The 21832-nt window shown below is 47.6% G+C and overlaps 3 protein-coding genes and 1 non-coding gene across 5 annotated transcripts; 2 read left to right on the top strand and 2 right to left on the bottom strand.

The window, feature by feature from the left end:
- The first annotated feature begins 38 nt into the window (after window positions 1–38).
- LOC120641046 lies at window positions 39–2727 on the top strand. The gene is made up of 5 exons (XM_039917004.1): window positions 39–468; window positions 1124–1200; window positions 1284–1459; window positions 1899–2007; window positions 2173–2727. The coding sequence occupies exons 1-5, from the start codon at window positions 171–173 to the stop codon at window positions 2479–2481; spliced, it is 969 nt and encodes a 322-aa protein (XP_039772938.1). The 5' UTR covers window positions 39–170; the 3' UTR covers window positions 2482–2727.
- An 8118-nt stretch (window positions 2728–10845) lies between these two features.
- Window positions 10846–16970, top strand: LOC120641043 (mitogen-activated protein kinase kinase kinase 3-like). 2 transcript variants are annotated; one of them, XM_039917001.1, is made up of 11 exons: window positions 10846–11437; window positions 12091–12750; window positions 12927–13014; window positions 13125–13187; window positions 13964–14124; window positions 14206–14281; window positions 15156–15215; window positions 15309–15416; window positions 15500–15736; window positions 16140–16249; window positions 16328–16970. In XM_039917001.1, exons 1-11 carry the CDS (start codon window positions 11091–11093, stop codon window positions 16575–16577), a joined length of 2160 nt encoding a protein of 719 aa, XP_039772935.1. In that variant the 5' UTR covers window positions 10846–11090; the 3' UTR covers window positions 16578–16970. The 2 variants fall into 2 exon arrangements, with proteins under 2 accessions (XP_039772935.1, XP_039772936.1); XM_039917002.1 differs by having other exon boundaries at window positions 10847–11437; window positions 16143–16249.
- Window positions 16971–18430: 1460 nt separating this feature from the next.
- TRNAF-GAA lies at window positions 18431–18503 on the bottom strand. Its single transcript has one exon. It is a non-coding gene; the product is annotated as a tRNA-Phe (tRNA).
- Window positions 18504–18635: 132 nt separating this feature from the next.
- On the bottom strand, window positions 18636–20647 carry LOC120641042 (U-box domain-containing protein 25-like). Its single transcript, XM_039917000.1, has one exon. The coding sequence runs from the start codon at window positions 20021–20023 to the stop codon at window positions 18818–18820; it is 1206 nt and encodes a 401-aa protein (XP_039772934.1). The 5' UTR covers window positions 20024–20647; the 3' UTR covers window positions 18636–18817.
- Between the last annotated feature and the right edge of the window lie 1185 nt (window positions 20648–21832).

The following is a 21832-nucleotide window of genomic DNA, read 5'->3' as shown; positions in this document are numbered from 1 at the left end:
TTTTTTGAGGCCGCGTCAGTGAAGGCGTATTTTCAAAGCACGCTGTCGTTCTCCGTTGGCGTATCGGCTACCTGTAACTGAGGAAGTGATAAGCTGCCACCGTCCGGACGCTTGTGGCGCGCGCTCACGACACGCCCGATGGTTCTCGCCTCTGTTGGTGTGGTGAACCGATGGATTTGGTCGCCGGAGGAGTGCTCCACGGGCGCTTGCCTATCAGGCCATTGCGATTTCCCCTTGTGCTCCGCTCGCTGCCCTCCCCTGCCGTGGCGGTGAGTGCGGCGCTCCCTGGGTGCCCATGCCCGCCAATCGTTCGTCGGAATGCGCCAGCGGTGGTGCCGTTCGCCAAGAAGAAGAGGAAGGGGTACAGGGACGACCCGCCGGACGAGGAGGCGGCGGATGGTTTGGTCGATGAGTGGGAGGAGGACGAGGAGGTGGAAGAGGGGGAGGATTTCGACGACGACGATGAAGGTAACAATGGTTTCCGTGAACTACAGTTCCAGTGTTGTTTGTTTTTTGCTATGATGATGATGATTGGGACTTGGGAGTTTCGGGTTCTGTCTGCTTTGGCCTTTGGGGAGAGGGTGGCTTCCCCAAGAGTCTGCATTTCGGATCTATTTCTTGGCTCACCTTGTCTGAGGCTCTGAGCGTTCTCACTGCGATGCAATATGCAGACTCGTTCCCATGTTTCAGAGGAAAATTCTCAGATGCAGTTGCATTGCATATTGTTGGCACCCACAAACACTACGGAACTGACAAAGATTCTTGAGCAGATTTCATTCCTCATTTGCATATATATCCCGTCTGCTTATCTAGGATTATGTACTTCAGTTGGACGTGCAATGCAACAATACATCCTTGTTGGTAAAATGGGACAGGCTGATCCCTTACCTTCTAGAAAAACTCTGAAACAATGCCTTGGCTTGGGTATGTAATGGTTCCCATTTAACGCCTGGATGTGTCATGTGTGCTCTAAAACTTTACATGTTCCACCAACCACGATACTTGTCTGCTCATGTCTTTTGATGTATCCTGCTCAGCTAGTCTCAGGAGTTTCAATTGTATGCTCAACGTGTAAACACTTTGTTATATCTAATAAAGTATCTCTGTTCCCCAAATTGTGCAGATATAATGGATGAGGAGGGCGAGGATGACTATGACTTTGAAGATGATTTCGAGAGTGACGAAGAACAGGATCTTTACGTAAGTTTTCTTTACTCTGTTGAAATATATAGTTTCATTGGATAGTATTGGCGTGACCTTGCATATATGTTTCTGTTCTGGAGGTTGGAGATGGAGGTGCTGGAGGTGGTATATCACTTGCTGGCACATGGTGGGACAAGGAAGTATTGGCTTTGGCAGAGCAGGTCTCAGCATCATTCGATGATGACTTGAAAATCTATGCTTTTAAGACAGCTGCAAATTTAACCATCAGAGTACGCATTGAGAAGATGTCCACTAGGTATGTATCAATTTGCAGCTATATGCAGTAGCTTTCAGAGTTTTTTTTTCCTTGTTTATTAGAGGCTTGGAGCCTGAAAGTGATAGATGTAGTGGGTTCATATATTTGATTCTAAGATTTTGAGTGGAAGCTTCAGTCATTTGTTTGAAGGATGAGTTTCAGTCAATCAAGACTCAGGCCTATATGTATTAAAATATGCATATAGTAGGTATACTCAAAGATGTCATATTTTGATGTAATCAAATGTAGATAGAGATAATGTTCTTTTTTCATAAAAAAAGGCAGCGAAATAACTATGGAAGTTAAAGCATGGATTATAACACTTATCATGGTTCGCCCACAACAGCATTAGAACATATTAATTGCCCAGTTGCAGATAACCTTCAGCGGACATGATTTATGTAATGCCTCATCAAGTGCTCCATATTTCATAATATAGGTACGGTTCTCCAACAATAGATGACATTGAAGCATACACAATCGCATACCGTGCTAAGTTGGACGATGCAGAGTCAGCGGGAAAGATACCACAGAACATATCCTTGGAGGTATTTTCCAGTCTGTAATCTGTATACAGTACACATAAGACATAATCACATAACTGGTTAAAGACTTCTACTCGCCTAAAGAAGCGAACACCAATAACTCATTAAGGATTGACTTATTTTTATTTGGTTTAAGACAAGTATACTTTTGGTTTAATCGCTTTCAAGGTGTCATCCCCTGGCGTGGAGAGGGTTGTCTGTATCCCTGAAGAGCTCGAACGCTTCAAAGAACGCGCGATGTATGTAAGATACACTACAACAAGCGATGAGGCAGCCACACCTCAGGAAGGCGATGGTGTGCTGAGGCTAGTCTCCTATGACATGGACCTGGGAGAGTGCACCTGGGGCGTAGCCGATGTGAAGATAAACCGACAGCAGGCCGGCAAGGGCAGGCCCCTGAGCAAGAAGCAGAGGGAATGGCGGCTGCAGACGCCGTTCGAGTCGCTGAAGCTGGTCAGGCTGTACTCTGAATGTTGAGATGGCAGTTTTTTTAGGAAATTTTGCAGTATCCGTTTGTTGTAGTCCGTCAGTTTATCCAGTCTTGCTGAACTCGGGTAGCCCACTGGATATGCAGTTAGAATGTTGTTGTATTATGTGTCATAATCAATGATGAGATAAGCGTTTTCTTCTGCTAACAGATAACACCAGAGGTTTAGCCGTTTATAGCTCACAAAAGAGAATGTTTGTTGCCTCATTCTTTACAGTGCACATGCACTTAATTCATTGTTTATCTTCTCCTAGATATTTATCTAATTTATCAATCTTTTGTCAACGTTAATGGATTGCTTCATTGCTTGTTCTAACTGATGAATAGGCTGCTGGGTGTGAAACCTCGTCATCCTGTATCAGCCACACTGAACTAGTGGGACTGTGGGAGTATTGCTAAGCTACAAGTTGTATCTTGTCTAGTGTACTCCACAGTTTTAACTAGGACAACCGCACTCTAAATTGGGCTCATGTCATCATGTAGCACACTGATGCAATTAGCCGTTTTCTTGCACTGCACATGTGTGTATGCATGCATGATGGCATCCTAGTTAGACTTAGACCAAGCCCAATGTGATGTGAGGCAGATTACTCCTAGTCCTAGCCACCTCTCCCTATAAAAGAGGCTCAAAGCTACATTGATCTATGCCCCATCTGCCATCTTAATTTTTCACGAAAATACATTTGTGAAGAATATCAAGCCCCATATGCCCCATCCGCATTCCCCGTCGCCGACAACGCACGTCAAGGTCATCGTCATCGTCGTCCCGATCGTCGGCGTCATGTGCCTCGGCCTGCTGGCGGCCCTGCTGTGCGTCCTCTTCTTCAGGCGGCGCCGGTGCCCCGACGTGGTGGAGGAGGCGAAGGTGGACGAGGTGGAGGACGTAGAGGTGAAGGTCACGCGCATCGTGGAGGGGGTCGTCGGCGAGCTAGGTCGAGGCGTACAAGGCCGGCGACGCGGGCTGCGGCTGTGGAGACGGCGGCGTCGTGGAGGTGAAATGGTTGGGCGGCCGTGTGCATATCATCAGCATCGTGTACACGTGTTTGATGCAAAGTTGGTAGTATTTCTGTAATTCTGTTCTATATATTCATATCTGCATGTTATATATGTCGTTGTACTTAGGGTTAAATTAGTGGACATTCCTTATCCTTGGGTTGAAAAGTTAGTAATGAACGTTACGGATTTTTTAATTTTTTTTTGGAAAAGCAACCTGAAAAAATTTGTTGGGCATGTATTAATAGAGAAGGAGAACTTACAACGCAAAAAAAGAACACCTAACACACTCACACCACAGAAGTGACCAACAAAAAAGACCCACACCACCACCACATCAGCAACTACCGAAAAAACAAACAGCGGCAAAGACGAAACGTCATCCTGCGCCACAAAGCAACCAAAGAAGGGAGGAAGATTTTCTCCATAACGATGCCTCCAAGGAGGACGCGACATCCAGAAACGTACGGATTATTGTTCATTCAGCCATATATAGCTTTGTTTGGATCGTTCTAGATCGTAGAATGCACTCTTCTCGAGAAAAGAATCTCACATGTATGGAGTACTAAATGAAGTCTATTTGCAAAACCTCTTTAAGAATGGGTGTAACTTTTCGCGACGAATCTAATGACAGTAATTAATCCATGATTGGATACAGTAGTGCTACAGTAACCATTCTCTAATTAATCCGTAGTATAAACTTGCGTGCCTGCATGGAAATAAATTCCATAGTGTGTGTTTCTTTCATTGTTTTTGTGCGTGTAATTAATTTCAATAATGCTGATGCATGTGTTTTGCTCCGTATGTTCATTCCCTGCACTTCGTAGGAAAAGCTTTGGCTGAGTGGATTTACCACGTCCACATCATGAAAAGCGTAATCACATGTCTAAATATGCTTTCATGATAACAAGGGCTTTAGAGTAATCCCAAGTCCTACATGGAATTTCTGTAGGGATTCCAACGTGTCCTGAATTTCTACCGGAGTCTGAACGGCGCTTGTTTCGGGATGAGTACCGTACTACCGTGTGCCGAGTAGTTGCCCGATTTGAATACGAAGAAATTACATGCGACGGCGTAATATTTTAAAATTTAACGGTGTTATGCTTTCAATGGTAGGCGATGTTCTTGTCGACAGCGAGACGACTGCAATAGCTTCGTCAATCTCAAAGTTTCACTACCACAATCTACGAAGATACTCATATGAGTAGAACTTGCGTACGTACATCCATAATCGTGCATTGTGTGCGCCAGAATTGTACCTTTTATATTTTAAAAAAGATACAGACAATGGCAACCCAGTTACAAGCGAACGAAACTACAACCACATCCAGATTCTGGGCTGGATTACCAATCTGACTGGGTAGGCCCAAGATGAGCCCACGAGCACATGCTGGTCCTAGAACCTCCGAAAGAAAACAAACAGATTTGGGCTTATTAGGAATACTCTTCCACCAAGTAAAGTAAGCACCCCTCAAAAAAAAAGTAATGTAAGATAGCAAATTGACTGTCAAAAAAGACAGCAAATTGAAGCCCATGCAAATCCGGCTTATATCCTGGTCTCTTATTTTTTTAAAAAAAATTCTATGATTCCAGAAATTAATTGTGCTTTCAGAATTTCTTTCTTAAAGTAGAATACTACAAAATTAAAAAAAAAAGTGTGAGCAAACTTCACTGCTGCCATGCCATGCCCCCCTGTTGTTACGGTGCTGCAGCTCTGCTCGGTTCGTGCCTTCTATTCCACCTACTACTCTGCTCTGTGCCTTTTTCAAAAAAAAAAAACTCTGTTCTGTGTATAAATTTTTCCCTCTACCCAATTTAGATGCTCTGTCGGAACTCTGCGTCACCGGCGGCTAGCGCACCCTGGCCTTGCATGTGTGGTCCCATCATCGTACACTTCGACCTGCATCCGGCGTTGACATTCCCGGGGGTGTGTATGGATGGTTGCAGGTCGGTTTTTTTTATTAAAAAAAGAGAGAGAAAAACATAGTAAGGTCAGGGTTTGTGGGTTTATTCCTGCCCAATCAATTGGCAAATACTCCTGCCAGAGTGCTAGCACTGGTCTATTCAAATCGGCACCGTATCATCAGAAAGAAAAATATAATCGGAAAAGAGACCTCGTCGTTACATACGTGCCTAACATTGAGTACTATAATACTAACGCTCCAAGATTTGGAGCGCTCCCGTTCGCTCTGGCCCCACGTGGGGGGGCCGGGGGCACTGTTCATGTGGGGGCCGGTACTGTTTCACGGGCCATGTGTACTGTTTAAGTGGGCCCACGTGGACCCCCGGGTACTGTTCATGGGCCCACGTGTACTGTTTAAGTGGGGCCCACGTGTACTGTTTTAGTGGGGCCCGCATACTATTCAAGTGGAGCCACGTATAAAATATATTTAATTTTTTTTATATAAAAAATAATATGATTTTGTATACTGCGTTCACATGTAATAGCTCTACTGTTTGTATACTACAAAATGGGAGCCACACCATTTGCGACCCATGCACATTTAATGTGCCCCACTTAATGGACTCACGGTACTATTAGGTGTCTCTATCATTTGAAAAAAACATCAATGATGATTTCGTATACAAAATATAAAATAAATTTAACTTTTCCTATATATATGAAAATAATAACTTTGTACACCACGTTCATCTACGATAGCTCTAATACTTTTTATAATTTGTTTCCCGTACATAAATTCAAAAAATATGAACAATTATTCTTTCATCACTAATTTTATACGTTACTCAGTCATCTATTTTTACTCACACCTAAAAATCAACGAATTTCTAAAAAAAAGTTATACTGTGCTTAGATGACAATTATGATAACATAAAATATCTAAATTTAATATTGGATTGAGTACAACAAAATATAAATTTATGTTTCATCATTCTTTTCAAGTTAATATCTTCCAAATAGACGTGCATCGCGCGTCAACCGGCCTAGTTATTATTAATTTCACCTTCAAGCTGCCTTTTTCTCCGGACAGAAACAGACTGGAACTTCAGCTCCTGACGGGGACAGTACGTACACGCATCAGTACTGAATACCCACATAAAGTACCGGCCGGTCGAAGGAACTTGAGCCTGAAGCTGCGCGTGCGCACGACGCAGACTTTCAGAGAACCGACGGCGCCCGCAGCAACTAGCAACTATACGAGAGTCAGCAATGATCTTACCTTAATCTAAAAAAAGAAGAAGCAATGATCTTACCATGATGCACAGTTGCACACACATGAGACAAAAACAAGACCTCGCCTGTTGACTGATCTGCTAGTTACTCAGCTAGTACGACGTGCAGTGCTGCCAGCAGCTAGCTCGCGTTTAGACAAGCAAGCAGCAGCTTAATTAATTACTAGTATAAAACTAGCTAGTGCTTGCTTGCTTCTTAATCAGCCGGCTAATGATGACTCGAGGCACACAAGGGGCCAAGAAGGGAGGCAGAGGAGGATACGTCGTCTGAAAAAGAGGCGAGAAAGCTAGCGATCGGCGACTTTACTAGCAACCTATCCTCGGAGCAAAAACTAGCTCATCCTCTTGACCTGGAAGCGTGCATGCGCCCTGCAGCTGCCCGGTTTCGGATCGGTCCTTCATCATCACGCAAAAGTGCTGCCGTGATCTTCCGCCGACGTCAACCGGGAGATATCGATGCGGCCGACTATTGTAATCCCCTGCGGTTGGGGTATTAACGTCGACCGGGAAAGATAATATATATACTAAATCTGGCTCTCCATGTAACCTTTGGGTTTTTTTTGTTGCCGAGGCGCTGTCCGGGGAGCTGGCGATCGAGACGGGAGGTATGCAGTAGCTAGCTAGCTAGCGTCATGGGAGCGAGGAGAAGCGAAAAGGAAGGGGGTAAAGGATCTCGCTGCGAGGTGACAGGGAGCTTAAGATAGTAGTGGTATCTAGATGATGATTTTATCTGCGCTACGGCACCTAATTTAATAAATATCCAGCTCTATGTGAAATGGGGTTCGATCTCTAGTGTTGCTATCAGGGCATGTGCCCGCGATGATGATGATGATCCATATGCATGTATGTTTGTCTTTCAACGCTTAATATGTACAATTTGATTGATCCATACCGAGCAGACCATCATTACTTATATCATGTTTGTTTCCTTATTAAGTTATATAATAATAAGAAAAATCTCCAGGTTACACCCTATCATAATAGATGGATTTTCGACATCCAATTATAAAATCGGATAACAAAGATCATCCAACTATCAAAACTGGACAAAAAATTTAGCACTTCAGCCTTCAGGTGGTTTCAAATTAAAGGTGACTTTTTCATTTTATGAAAATTGAAAATATTCTAGTTTACATTTAAAATTTTGTAAATAATTCATTTTAAATAAAATTATGAAACGTGTACCGACATTTTTCTAAAAATATAATATATCTATTGGTATTCTACTTTCAGTTATTCGGATTCAATTTTTTTATGTTCCTATAGTATTTGTTTACTTGTAGTTATGCCTGTTATTTTTCAATAAATAAGATTCAAATAGAGCAACACTGGATATGTTATATTTCTAGAATTGTTTTGTACTAGTTTTATGTTTTTCTAATTTAAAATGAATATTTTTTGTTTGTAGATATAACCAGGATTTTTTTATTTTTTAAAAAATAAATAATAAATATGAAACCACATTATCCAGTGGCGGCGGCGGCGGGATCCGGACCCGGCGGTGGCGGGATCGGTGGGATCCGGCGGCGGCGAGCTGCCCCGACCCTACGACGGCGGGATCCGGACCTGGCGGCGGCGGGCATGGCGGGCTCGGCGGGATCCGGATCCGGCGGCGTCACCCTCCCTCTCCCCGAGCGCCGCCGGCTTCCCTCCCCTCCCACAGCGAGACGCTGCCGGATCCGCCAAGGACGCGGCCGGATCCGGCAGCACGGGGCCTCCTCGGCAGCGGGGCGGATCTTGTGGCCGGGGCGCGACGGCCGGTGCGCGGTGGCGGCTGGGGCTCTGAGCGGGCGCCTACGGGCGGCACGGCAGCGGAGGCCCGGGCGGCGAGCGATTGGGCCCGGGCGGCGCGGCGGCGGGGCCCTGAGCGGCGCAGGCGAGCAGTGTGGCGGCGAGCTGCCCCGTTCAGATGGGCCCGGTGGGCCTGTGATGGGCTCGACGGGCTCGTCACGGGTTTTCTCTTTTTTTCTAATTTTTTTATTTGATTAACCGAGGCGGGCAGCAAACCGCCTTGGTTAATACTTCATTAACCGTGACGGAAGCTCCGAGGTGTTTTCGCTGCCCGCCTCGGAAAAGGCTTTTTGCCCGCCTCGGAAAAAGCTTTTTTGTAGTAGTGTTTTCTCTCTCTAATAATCTAGTTTACCGTCCAAAAGTAAAACCAACACCGTAGTGTACAGGGTAAAGGCTGTACTGGACCATCTAAATAATTTGAAATAAGTTGGGCTTGGATAGCTTATTTCAGATGTACACGCCCTTATTGCTTATTAATGGTTCATGATGTACTTTATTACACACGCACACACGTCATGGCTTCTGAATCCTGATGACGCGTCGGCCTAAGATCATATAGGATATTTATAGCTACGTCATGACTAATGAACACCAAGAATTTTTTGAACCAAAGAACAAGAAAATTGAAGTGCTTGCTGCTCTTGTTTTGTCCGCACTTCGTTTTTTTTTTCTTAGTATATGTATAAAGCCAGTCTCGGTGCACAGTTTCAATTGCGCAGTTATCAATACTGAAACTAGATAACCGTGCTAGATGAAACTCTTTTTTTCTCTCTCCTTACCGTGTTAGCAAAATTGATGATATAGTATAGAATTTAATATCATGAAACGCTCCACGAAATTACCATTGAGACTTACGTAAGAATTAAATAGTGTTTTATAATGCAAGCCGCCACCATAGCGAGTGCCAATTCACTCCTCATACTGGACTATATTAACAAGGAGACCACCTCGTATGCACTTTTGCCTAATTGTACTCAATGTGATCGAGTTGCCTTGGTGTCCACATGAAGCCACTTAGATTTAGTATGTGAGCAATGTGCGCAAGAAAAATAATTCAAACCATATCAGAGCAGGCTCTACGGACTTAATGGCCAATCAATCAGTCAAGTTTGATCAAATATATAGTGCTGAGCTGACAAGCAATACATATATACCTGGCGGCATGGCAAGCGCAATACTCTATGGCGGCCAATATATTCCAAAGTACGTTATTTTAGCTGCCGGCTGCCTTCATCTCCCTGGTCAATTAACTTTTCCTAACCCAGGAAAATCACCATACTACACCTACTTCTAATTATATATCCGTGGCTCGCTATTAGCCAATGCTTACCAACATTATTTGCCGCCATACTAGTCGCATCAGCTAATTAAACTTCTTGTGCTCTAAACTAAACTACTAAAGCCACATCAGTGGCTAGCTAATGGCATCTCTCAAATGATGCGGATGGTCTTTCATATATCTGCTTAAAGAAGTAAAGATACAATTATAGTCATCATCAAGCAGCATCTGTGTGAGCACAGCCTCTCGCATCTCTCCAGGGTGCTCTCGATGAGCTGTGCTACCCGTCGGCTGCACAAGTGTCTGTCAATATACTACAAGCATCGCATCATTCCCTGCCCGGCTTCCGTTTCACAAAAAAAAAAAAAACGTGGCCGGCATAGTTTAAGAGACACGATAAGCGACGAATAGCTGTTTTATGTTCCATTGCCATGGCATTTGGCATCGAGATCCTTTTGTCCTAATGTTCCTCTTTTGTTTTTTTTTCTTTAAGAAAAGAAAAGAGAAACAATGACAACAATTAAAAATTCTCCTAACTGCTCGCCGGCCACGTCAGCGGGGTCCTTCCCCGGCCGACCGCCGCCCGGGCCGGCCCACCGCCGTGGCGTACGCCACCAAGCTTCTTCCCGCGCGCGCCAAACCCGGGCTCGACACACCATCCGCGAAGATTCCCTTCCCCAGTTCCCCTCGCCTTCCCCTTCCCGCACGCGAGCAAAAAAAAAAAAAAAACAAAAGCCAATCGCCCGCACGCGCGGACCCGCGGTCCCCACATGCAGCCGCCCGAGCCGAGCGAAGCCGCCGCGCGCAAGCAGGCAAGGCTGGCAGAAGCTCTCCACCCGGCACCCGCGGACCCGCCCAGGACGGCACGCTGACGCGGGGGCCCGCCCGCCGGGGCCCGCGCGGCGGCGGGTCACCGTCGCCGTAGCTGCCACCCACCCGCGCGCAGTAACTCGCGCGGGCACACGCGTACCTGGCCTGACCTGACGCGACGCTCCCCACCACCACCACCACCCGCCGCGCGCCAATTTTTTCTTCGAGAGGGTGAAAGGAAAAGAAATCCGAAAATATCTCTAGTAGTAGAGGGGAAGACGGCGAGCGAGCATTCGTCTCCTTCACCTAAAGCGAAGCTCCGTCGGCTTCGGCTCCTACCTCGCGCCTTCCTCGCGCGGCGCGCCTCCCCCCCTCCCTTCTCCACTCTCTCGCCTCTCCCCACCTCCCTCCCTCCCTCGAGCACGCGCGCCGCGGCCGTTCGTGCCCGGTGGCGGCGGAGAGACCCTAGCCGGCGAGCGCCGGCGCCGCGGGAGCCGTTTGTTGGCCCCCGGGTGGGGCGGCGGCGGCGCGATGCCCGCGTGGTGGCCCGGCAAGTCGAGGTCCAAGTCGAAGTCGAAGCCCGGGTCGGGGGCCGTCTCCGCGGCCTCCTCCCCGCGCAAGTCGGCGGACCTCGAGTCCCCCTCCCCGACGCCGCGGGCCCGGGAGAAGGCGCGGAGCCTCGACTCGCCCGGCTCCGCGGCGGCGCGCGCCCGGTGCCCCGGGCTGGTGGGGTACAAGCTCCCGGTGCCCGCGCCGGACCCGGAGCCGCCGGAGCCCGTCGGGGCCCTCTTCGAGGAGGAGGTGGCCTCGTCCGCGGGGGAGTCCAGCGCGTGCTCCGTCGGGTCGTTGGACGAGGCGCACGACCAGCATGGGTTTAGGTGAGCCGTGAGCGGGTCATCGTGGGAATGGTTTGCGGCCTGCTTATCGCTGGCTCGATTCCGAATTCGCTGCAGCCTGGTTCTCTGTCTCACTGAAATTTCCTTTCCCCATTTGGGCTGCAATACCTGGCACTCTGATCAAATTGGGGGGAATTGCGTGATTAGATAGGTCGATACGCACGCTTAGTGTATGGTCTTTCACTCCAATTTGGCGTGCGACGGATTCGAGGGGCTTTTGAATCACCTGCAGAGTTAGAGCGAGCTGTGAGGATTCACACCGACTGCACCAGTTGACCATTTCTAAGGTCTTCCCACTTCAACAGTCTGGTAAATACAGATTGAGGACTGGACTGGATGATCCAGTTCGACAATTCGGAATAATGAGTAAACTGCCGCGACTTTGATGTTCCATCAATTCGAAATTGGAGCTATCATCCTTTGGTGCAGATGAAGCTGTTTTGCTGATTCTTTGTTTATCTTTGCGAGATATGGTGCACATGGGTTAGCTTATCCTTTTTGTTTTGCACACAATTATATGGCATCTTGGGAATCGTTCCACTGTGGTATTTAAATAAGTACATTATTCAGTAGCATTTTGTCGTAAACGGTGATATGTTCTCTGATGTTTATTGGTTGCTTGGTATGATCTCTAGGTCAATGGATCCTGTTGCTTTTGCGAGGGGAAGAACTATGCCATCTGATTCAGATAGAATCTTAAATGAAGACAAGCATGTCATGTCTTGTAGCATGCCTCGGGAGCATCAGAAGTTCTTTGATGTTCCTGTGTCTATTGTCAGAGAACATCATTTGCACAATGACGAACCTTCAACAAGTGAAACCAGTTGTTCACGTGGAAGAACGACATCTGAAGATCTTTTTGCTCCAAGAACGAGAAGCCTCTCCCCTGTCCCAAAAGGCCATACATTCGCCATGAGCAATGGAAATTCTAGAGAATTTGGGTTTAGCCCGAGGTCACCAGTGAGAATGATGGATGGTTTGAGGAGCCCACCTCATCCGTTACCTCTTCCTCCAGGTTCTGCTGCTTGCTCGCCTCTTCCTCAAGCTTCTGCTGGTTGTTCACCTCTCCATCCAGCTTCTGCCGCTTGCTCACCTCTTCACCCAGCAGCTGCTGCTGCTGCTTGCTCACCTCTTCCTCCAACCCACAGTTCGTGCTCGCCTCTTCCTTCATCTCCCAGTTCCTGCCCGCCTCTTCCTTCATCTCCCACTACTTACTCACAGTCCCAATCACAATGGAAAAAAGGGAAATTGCTAGGGAGTGGTACATTTGGCCAGGTTTACCTTGGATTTAACAGGTATTATATTTTTGCCCTGTTTTACGTCATGGTAACTTGTGCTAGCGTGTGAAAGTTGACGCATTAGAATTGCACTGCAAGATACAATTATACAGTAGAGATATGGCGGCGCACATACATTAACATATTCAGCTGCGTTAAGAGAAATTCCTAAGTTTATGATGCTTAACATGCAGTGAAAATGGTCAGTTTTGTGCAATTAAGGAGGTTCAAGTTATTATGGATGATCCACATTCAAAGGAACGACTCAAACAATTAAATCAGGTATTTGCTGTCTTATTTAATTGTCTTGGTTGCCGTCTCATGAATGATATGATATTTGCATCTCTTGTTTTTATTGACACACCAACATGATTAATTTTGGTTTTTGACAGGAAATAGATATGCTTAGGCAACTCTCGCACCCGAATATTGTGCAGTATCATGGAAGTGATCTGGTAAGTTCTATTCGATAATCCATTGCAGTTATCTGATTATCTCTGTAGCTGTTTAGTTCCAATGCTTGTATGTACTATCATTTTTTTTTATTCCAAATGCATATTCTCTGTTGTGATCCATGTGATCCATTTTTATGAGCTGGTAGAAAGTTGCATAGAATCTAGTAAGAATCCATAAATGACTGCTTATGGACTGTTCTGAAAAGGGCATGGTGCAATCATGCACAAAAAGGTTACTTGTTTACAAGGTCTTCGCCACTATTTGGAACTTAACATGTCAAAGAAAGAGTTAGTATTGTATCATATGCAATGGCAACATCATGTACTCCAAAGCACGTAAATGTATCTAGTGACCCAACTCATGTGGAATCTGTTCAACAGTTTGGTTGGTATTAGTATTAGGAGTTACAGAAATTGGTAAAAAGTTACTCTTCGTGCAAGTCATTACATGTTCACGTGAAGTGCATGCATAGAAGGATGGTGAGGGAGGGGGAAGGTAGGGGAATCGAGTATATGCTAATGTGGTGCCTTGTTCGGTACTTCGGTCCAACCTTTTTCTTATTTTTTTTTGTTGTTGTTCCCCTTATTTCCCTTATGTTTTGACTTATTTGCATTTCCTTTTGTGTTCTAGTGTTTGCCCACCTCAAAAGTTAATTTTCTGGTTACTACATACACTATTATAGAGTTCAGTGTTTATCAGCTTTTATTGGAGTTGCATTACAAAATAGTTGGCCATGCTTACACTTTCTAATGATTGTATCTATTTCTGTACGCAGACTGATGATGCACTTTCCATTTATCTGGAGTATGTTTCGGGGGGTTCAATCCACAAATTACTAAGAGAGTATGGCCCTTTTAAGGAACCTGTGATTCGTAATTACACTGGTCAAATTCTTGCTGGTCTTGCCTACTTACATGGGAGGAACACTGTCCACAGGTAGTACTGGTTGTCTAAAATTCTCATTCCATGGATATAACACAAAATGCAATAACCAAGTTGTGCTTCTTTTCTTGGCAGAGATATCAAAGGAGCGAACATACTTGTGGGCCCTAATGGTGAAGTCAAACTTGCTGACTTTGGCATGGCTAAGCATGTATGCAGCGTTTACTTTCTGATCATCCCTCTCCCTTCCATGTATTTACACTTTCAATTATCATAAGATTTAGTCTTTTCTGGACTTATAAAGTCACTATTGATTTTGTCTCTGAGTGCTGTAAATTTTGTACTACCCATGTTAATCTTTTTGCCTGTGCATCCTAGAAATTATGCCGAGGAATATTTAATTTCTTATATTATATGCGTCCTAAAAGAGTACTATACCATTCCAAATTGTGTTGAAGTAAAGGTTGCTCAAATGCATCAGAACCCATGTTTTGTATATAATGCAGAAGGAATTAAAGTAGGTGCAAATTCCATTTTCTTATAAAGCCAAGTATCCAGTTCTCTACCCACTCATCACATATTTGTGGAAAAGGAAATTTATGGAGGCGTGCCAATAGCCTCTCTGCCCTTCTGTGCATGGCCAGCCATGGTTTTCGAGGCACGGTGGCATCCTGTGGTGTTGGGGGCATGCCTAGTCACCTACTCCCTCCATCCCGAATTATAGGTCGTTTTTGGCTTATCTAGATATATCGTTTTTGCTATGCACCTAGATATACCCTATTTCTAGATACGTAGCAAAAACTATGTATTTAGAAAAGCCAAAACAACCTATAATTTGTAATGGAGGCCTGGAGGGGGGAGTAGGTGACAGGGCATAACTAGGACCTTGTGGCATACTGTGTTGTTGGGGGCATGCCTGGATGCCTAGGCGACGCCTAAATCTATGTGATGTGTTTTCATGAATGTGCAGTGCACACACAAGTTCGAACTCTTTGATGGCCGTCAAAACAAGGATCAACACAGATTCTGGCTTGCTTTTGTTTTCCTCTGCAAACCCTTTATTTTTTGTTACTTTATTGAAGCAGATATCATCTTTTGCTGAAATACGCTCTTTCAAAGGAAGTCCTTACTGGATGGCGCCTGAGGTGAGCTTTTTAATACTAAATTTTATTGACTCTTTATTGTAATCCATTATGTCTCTGAATGAAACTCTCCCATCATTGGGAGACCTTTATTAGGTTATAATGAACAGTAAAGGCTACAGTTTAGCAGTGGACATTTGGAGTTTGGGATGTACCATTATTGAAATGGCAACGGCAAGACCTCCTTGGCATCAATATGAGGGGGTAGGCTTTCACTTAGCAATTGTGTTTTTTTTATGTAACCATGATGAATGATACTGAGCCAATATTTTCTAATGACGTTGCAGGTAGCAGCAATATTTAAGATTGCGAACAGTAAAGATATACCTGAAATACCAGACAGTTTTTCAGAGGAAGGGAAAAATTTCTTGCAGCTTTGCTTACAACGGAACCCAGCATCTCGTGCCTCTGCATCCCAGTTGATGGATCACCCTTTTGTTCTGGATCATCCTGCAGTCAAAGCTGCAAAATCCAGTGCATTGAGAAATGCCTTGTCTTCTCCAGCTGATGGCAGGCTCGCAATGGTAATTGTTTTTACTTATGCAGACTCAGTTTTTTCTGATTCTTTTATTTTCTTTGCTACTTTCCAAGCACCAATAAGAAAAACTAGAACATCTTATAGTGGATTGGTAGTTTGATTACTTTACATTTGTGCGAACTATCTGTCTTGTTTGGACCCAGTCACCCTTGGTGTTTTATAGTTGTATTAATGATAGGCATGCTACCTCAATTGCTTGTGATTTCGGTTCTGTTTCATCAAAAAAGCTCTTCATGGTAGCTTAGCTGACAAGAAATGCTCCTTTTGCTAATTTATTTCAATAAAGTTCAGTGTAGGATTTCTTATTCACAAAGGGACAAAAATGCAATCATCATGCTATTAGCTGAGTTCACCTAAAATCTCACCCTTCCTTGTCCTCAATTTTGTTGCAGTCCAACAGGGAGTTGCCATCACGGAAGATCATTACTCCTCTGAGGGATATAGGACTGAGTGCGAGAAATTTTACCGGATTTTCCACTGCTGTTCCTTCACCACACAGGTACCATGACGCTCCACTTCCATCCTTGACTTGTACTGTTTCATGCAATTTTGACAGGCAACGTTTATCATACAACAGCCCTATTCCTGGGAGAACAAACATGTCTATGCCAGTTTCACCATGCTCAAGCCCACTACGGCAGTTTAAGCAATCTAACAGGAGCTGCATGCCCTCTCCACCTCATCCAATGCTTTCCCCTGGCTACAACACATTAAGTTACGCCCAAAATCAGGCCAGGCGAAGTCCCACTCCTGCGATTTCTGATCCTTGGCTGGATGTTGGCCGGTTGAAACTCCAAAGCCCCTATGGTTCCCCGAAAAGGTTCTGAGGGCGAGTTATGAGAAAGAAAATGAAGAATGCAATATCTCCATGACAAGTTAGTTATTCACTTATTCAGAGGTGACTTGTGTATAGTTACAACGATACGAGACTTACCGGATGTTCTGTACAGCAAAAATCGGGCTCATGAGGAAGTTGTAACAGGAACTTCTGTATATTCATAGGGTCTGTTGTCGCCTGTCGGTTCCACTATATAGTTACATACATGAGTCCTGATGTAAATCCTCACAAAATCTTACAGTTGACTTCGGGATGCAAATTCGCAAGTTTGCACTAGCTGATATCTCTCTGCAAGTAGAGCCACTCCCACTTTTGCAGATGTAACCATGTCTTTACGAATGAATCTCTGAAAGATACAGATTAGAGTTTATGTTCCATTTTATATTCATCTCCAGATCCGAGCAGTTTTTTTTTTGAACTCGGAGATCCTAGCAGGTTAATTGATAAAAAGATTAAGTGACAGGGACAGCTTATATTTTGGCATCGAAAGCTGTATAACATGGACTGGTGTCAAGAAAGCCAATCACCCAGTCGTGTCGTGTGCACGGCGGCCCTGTTTGGCAGGGCTCCATGAGCGGCTCCACGAGCTGCTCCAGTCGAAGCCCTGCCAAACGATGGTTTGGGAACCAGCTGGAGCCACCGGTGGCTTCCACAGGCGACGTGAAGCTGGCAAAATGAGGCTCCGCGCGGCTCCGGCAGCGGACCATTGCCCTTCCTTCCACGATTTCCTCTAAACTTTGCCGGAATAACCACAATTTTGCCACTCCCCCAACCCTCCAAGCCCCGACGGGAGAAAAAAAAAAGAGCGCTCACCATCCTCCTGTTCCCATGCTCCCAGCGATACAGAGAGGCCATGAATCCTCTCCGGCAGCCGCCGCCGGCGCGCAGGGAGGGCCCCGGCCACCGGAATCGACGGATCCACTCCGGTGGAGGTGGATCCAGGTGACGGCGGAGGCGCAGGGTCCCTGTACAGGGCGGGGCGGATCCAGGCGGAGCTGCGACGGGAGGCCAAGGCGCGGCGCCCGCTGAGCATCCTCCAAGGGGGAGGGGCCTGGACGCTGGTGGAGGCGGAGAGGTGGCTGCTGGCGAGCGCGCTCCTGGACCACAGCAACGAGTGATTCGTGCTGTTGTCGGAGGCGTGCATACTCCGTCCGCAACTTCACCGCCGTGCGTACCCATCCAATATTACCTAACCAATATTACTTATTTATTTATCTATTTTATTTCCACATGAATTCAATTAAATCCGTCATGTTTTCTTGTATGTATTACACCACAACTCATCAGTTTAAGCAGCTCAAATATCTAAGGGCATATTGGACATTTGACCATGCCAATCCATTCATAAAAAACAAAATGGAGTTGTTTTGCCAAACGTTTTGCAAAACGGCTCCAACTCCACCAGAGAAGCCGCTCCACCAAAAAACCCCAGAGCCGGAGCCGTTTTTGGAGGAGCCGGAGCCCTGCCAAACAGGCCCAAAGCCTTAAACACTCGCAGTTCTTTGCGACTTTGCCTGATTGAAATAAAAATGCTTGTGACTTTACCTGTTTGATAATTTTAAAAAGCAAAGCCTTGAGCGCTTGCAGTTCTTTGCGACTTTGTCTGATTTTTAAAAAAATGCTTGTGACTTTACATGTTTGATAATCTGATTAAAAAAATGCTTGTGACTTTACCTGTTTGGTAATCTTAAAAACAGGGGAAAAAACAAAACCTACCTGTTTAGTAATCTTAAAAACAGGGGAAAAATGCTTGTGACTTTACATGTTTGATAATCTGATTAAAAAAATGCTTGTGACTTTACCTGTTTGGTAATCTTAAAAACAGGGAAAAAAACAAAACCTTGCGGTGAGCGTGGATCGAACACGCGACCTTCAGATCTTCAGTCTGACGCTCTCCCAACTGAGCTATCCCCGCTGCCTCTTGTTAACTGGAATATAAATTATAAGTTGATAAACTAGGAGTTCCGAGTAGAATCATTTGCGTTAGTTTCCGACCATGAAATAACCGGAGCTAATCCTCCCAAGCTATCTTCTCCAGGCTCCAGCATTGCAAAATAACCTGGCTTGAAATTAGCAGTAATTCTTGACACAGCTTACAAGATGTATCCATGAAATAAATTAGCAGACGTTCTTGATGCAGGACTTACAGCTTGAAAGCCAAGAACGTCTAGCACCTTACACACCGGCATGGCGGCATCAACACCTAACCTAACCGCTTGTTTGATTGCTTCACATGGACCTGAACAGCTTCAGCAGCGACCTCGCCTTGGTCTTGGCCCTGGTGTTGCACTGGCTCTGCAGCAGCAGCAGCACCTGCGTCACCACCCCGGCGCCGGCGGCCTCGCTCCGCGCCGCCCTCGACTCCCGGCACACGGCCAGCAGCGCCGCCACCGCGTGCTCGCTGCCCTCGTTGCTCGACGACATCATGAACACGTGCCTCACCAGCGCCCGCACCGAGCCGGGCTCGCGCGCCACCGCCCTGCGCCCGGCCTCCGACGCGGCCAGCGCCGCCAGCGCCTCGAGCGCGCTCGACGCGGCCGCGCCGCCGCCTCCTCCCTTGCCCGCCGCTGCCCACGACAGGCACCTGAGGAGCTCCGGCACGGCGCCGTGGTGGACGGCGCTGCCGCGCGCGGGCTCGGCCGCGCAGCAGACTGCCGCGACCGCGCGCACCGCGGCGCCCGAGACGCGCTCGTCGCCGTGCTGCAGGAGCGGCAGAAGCGCCTGCCAGACGCGCGGCGACGCGGCGGCGGCGAGCGCCAGCTCCCGCGTCGCCGCGGCTGCGGCGATCGTCTCCAGGAGCCGGCACAGGCCCGCCCGGACCCGGGCGCGGCCGCGCTCCAGGAGGCGCACCAGGGCCGTCAGGCTGGCCTCCGTCTTGAGCATGTTGAGGCAGCCGTGCTGCGGCGAGGTCGGACTCGCCGGCAGCAGGCTCAGTGCGCACCGGAGCGCCAGCTCCTCCTTCTCGGACAGGTCCCACTGCGCCGGCGCGTGGAAGACGAGCTGCAGCAGCACGGGCAGGAACCCCAGCTGGAGCATGCACGCGCGGCCGACGTCCGACTCGGCCGCCAGCGTCGCCACCTTCTTGAGCGCGGCCACTTTGGCATTGGCGCCGGCGCCGGCGCCGGACTGGAGGCAGCGCTTGAGCGCCGCGAGCGATGGCTCCTCCGCGTGGTCGTCATCGGCGCCGGCGGCCGTGGGCTCGGGGATCTGTTGCTGGTCGGCGGAGAGCCAGCGCTCGATGAGGTGGCGCAGGGTGCTGTTCGGCACGAGCACGGCGTCGCCGAGCGGCTGCATTGTGACCGGGCACGTGCGGTGGCCGGCGGCGAGCCACCGCTCGATGCAGGGGCGGTCGTACGTCTGCCCCGTACACAGCGTGACGGGGTCCGTGAAGATGTCCAGGCTGATCGGGCACCTGAACAGGTGCGGGATGCTCATCTTGCGCGCGAGCACTTAGGGATCGGATGGATCGGACCGGATCAGCAGGAAGCGATCAATAAGAAACGCCAGGAACTTATTCCCAACTCAAGGCCCACACCCCAAGACGGCAAGAGCAGATCAAGAACCAACGCAAAGCTAATTACTCTCAAAACGCCAAGAACTCACAAGCAGGGTGGTGAGATCAAGACTCAAGAGCTCCAGCTCCCGAAGAACAATGCAGCGTGAAGCACCGCAGCACCAATAAAGCCCTTGATCTTTTATCGAGCACTCACTCCCACGCACGCCCCCATCAAGAATCCATGGCGACGCGACGCGACAGATGACGAGGCCGCTCGAGTGACCGCAGCGGAGTTACTGCACTGTGGGCAGCCTCTGATGTGGTTGTACTTGAACTCGCTGCAGATGAGATGATGGCCATAAAGCCGGCCGGCCAGACAACAGGAGCTGCTGCTGCTGCTGCAGCAGGCTACAGCGCCGGGTACGGGCTCCCAATCGAAGAGGAGAGAGAGAACGAGACGGGAGGAGCAATGCAATGCAAGCGAGAGGCCGGAGGGGCGCTTGCAAGGAGGAAGAAGATAAAGGCAAAGGGTGACGAACTTTCTTTTGCGGGCGGGTGGTCGTCGAAAGGGAAAGGTCTAGGGATTGGACCGGAACAGGGGATGATGGAGAGTGGCGAGAGGAGACGGGGGAAAAGTTTGCAGCCTGAAAACGTGGGGACAGTCAGAGTTGGGGACCGGTTGGAGCGCAATTTCACAGATTGGAAACGGCCGGATGGACAGAGAAACTGCAATCTGCAATGTTCATCAGGGCTTCTTCCCCTTTTCTTCAGAGCAGGCTTATCAGGACTAGAACTGTATCAGCAGCTACACTTGGAAACTTGCCAAGCCTCGGATGAATTTGGTCGGAATCGGAAATTTCGTTTGACAAAACCCAACTGCCTCTGCAAGCCAGGAGGTGAAATTTAGCATTGCAAAGCCAAAAGCTTTGTTATGAGTTTGTCGATTTCTCTCGGTAGAATTTGGCAAAAGTTTCTTCTGCAAGAGTTAAATTTGCCCCTCATGTTACGACGATGTCGACTAGTGTGTAGCACACTGGCGCCAGTACTGTAGCCGATCGTGGACCGGTCTGCACTCCATGTGTCATGATTATTCCATTTGCAGCGGACAACGTGGGTGGCGTTAACATGCGGCGTGAGGAGAAAAGCCATCACCTGAAAAAAATTTGAGTGCGTCGGAAGCATTATGATGAACGCGAGCAATTCTTTGAGTACTTTCCCCATCTCCATCTCTCATCTCCCTTTTACCTTTCTCAATGAAAAAAAAAGTAGATAAAAAATTTCTCATGAGATTCATCTGCCACGTGTGACATCTACCGGGCCCACTTGTCAGCCACCAGCGTGGCATGCAGTAACAGCAGCAGCTCCGATGCAGAGCTCCACGACAGAACGAGGCCCGGGACGAATCTTTGTTACCGGACCGACACCGCTAGGCTACAAAACAGTATGATCTGTACAGTTGAAAACCCAGGAGCCGCGCCGGTTAATCGCCGTCGTCTCGAGCAGCTCACCGAGGATAAACAATGCGGTTCTGTAGACTGTGCTAGGCGCTAATGGCAGGGTTAACGCGCGGCTAGGCTTAGAGCAGCGCCAAAGTCTTTGGTCTGCACTGCACTTTTGTGGCGCTGTAGCCGGCGGAGGCAGCAGCATTACCCAAATCAAGGGACTCGGCTAGATCCACTTGCAGGGGCTACTCTAGGCTTCATCAGGCATTAATCATATATGATCATACTCAGGGAGATGATGACCAA

Source organism: Panicum virgatum, chromosome 7K (genome assembly GCF_016808335.1).
Source record: "Panicum virgatum strain AP13 chromosome 7K, P.virgatum_v5, whole genome shotgun sequence".
NCBI lineage: Eukaryota > Viridiplantae > Streptophyta > Magnoliopsida > Poales > Poaceae > Panicum > Panicum virgatum.
Note: the sequence above shows the minus strand (reverse complement) of the source record. Positions and strands in the feature narration are given on the sequence as shown.

Coding starts and splice junctions, on each gene's coding strand:
- LOC120641042 (XM_039917000.1), bottom strand. CDS start 20,023: ATGAGCATCCCGCACCTGTTCAGGTGCCCGATCAGCCTGGACATCTTC.
- LOC120641043 (XM_039917001.1), top strand. CDS start 11,091: ATGCCCGCGTGGTGGCCCGGCAAGTCGAGGTCCAAGTCGAAGTCGAAG. Junction 14,125..14,205: donor GGGAGGAACACTGTCCACAG/GTAGTACTGGTT, acceptor TTTTCTTGGCAG/AGATATCAAAGGAGCGAACA. Junction 16,250..16,327: donor GCTGTTCCTTCACCACACAG/GTACCATGACGC, acceptor ATCATACAACAG/CCCTATTCCTGGGAGAACAA.
- LOC120641046 (XM_039917004.1), top strand. CDS start 171: ATGGATTTGGTCGCCGGAGGAGTGCTCCACGGGCGCTTGCCTATCAGG. Junction 469..1,123: donor TTTCGACGACGACGATGAAG/GTAACAATGGTT, acceptor CAAATTGTGCAG/ATATAATGGATGAGGAGGGC. Junction 1,460..1,898: donor ATTGAGAAGATGTCCACTAG/GTATGTATCAAT, acceptor TTCATAATATAG/GTACGGTTCTCCAACAATAG.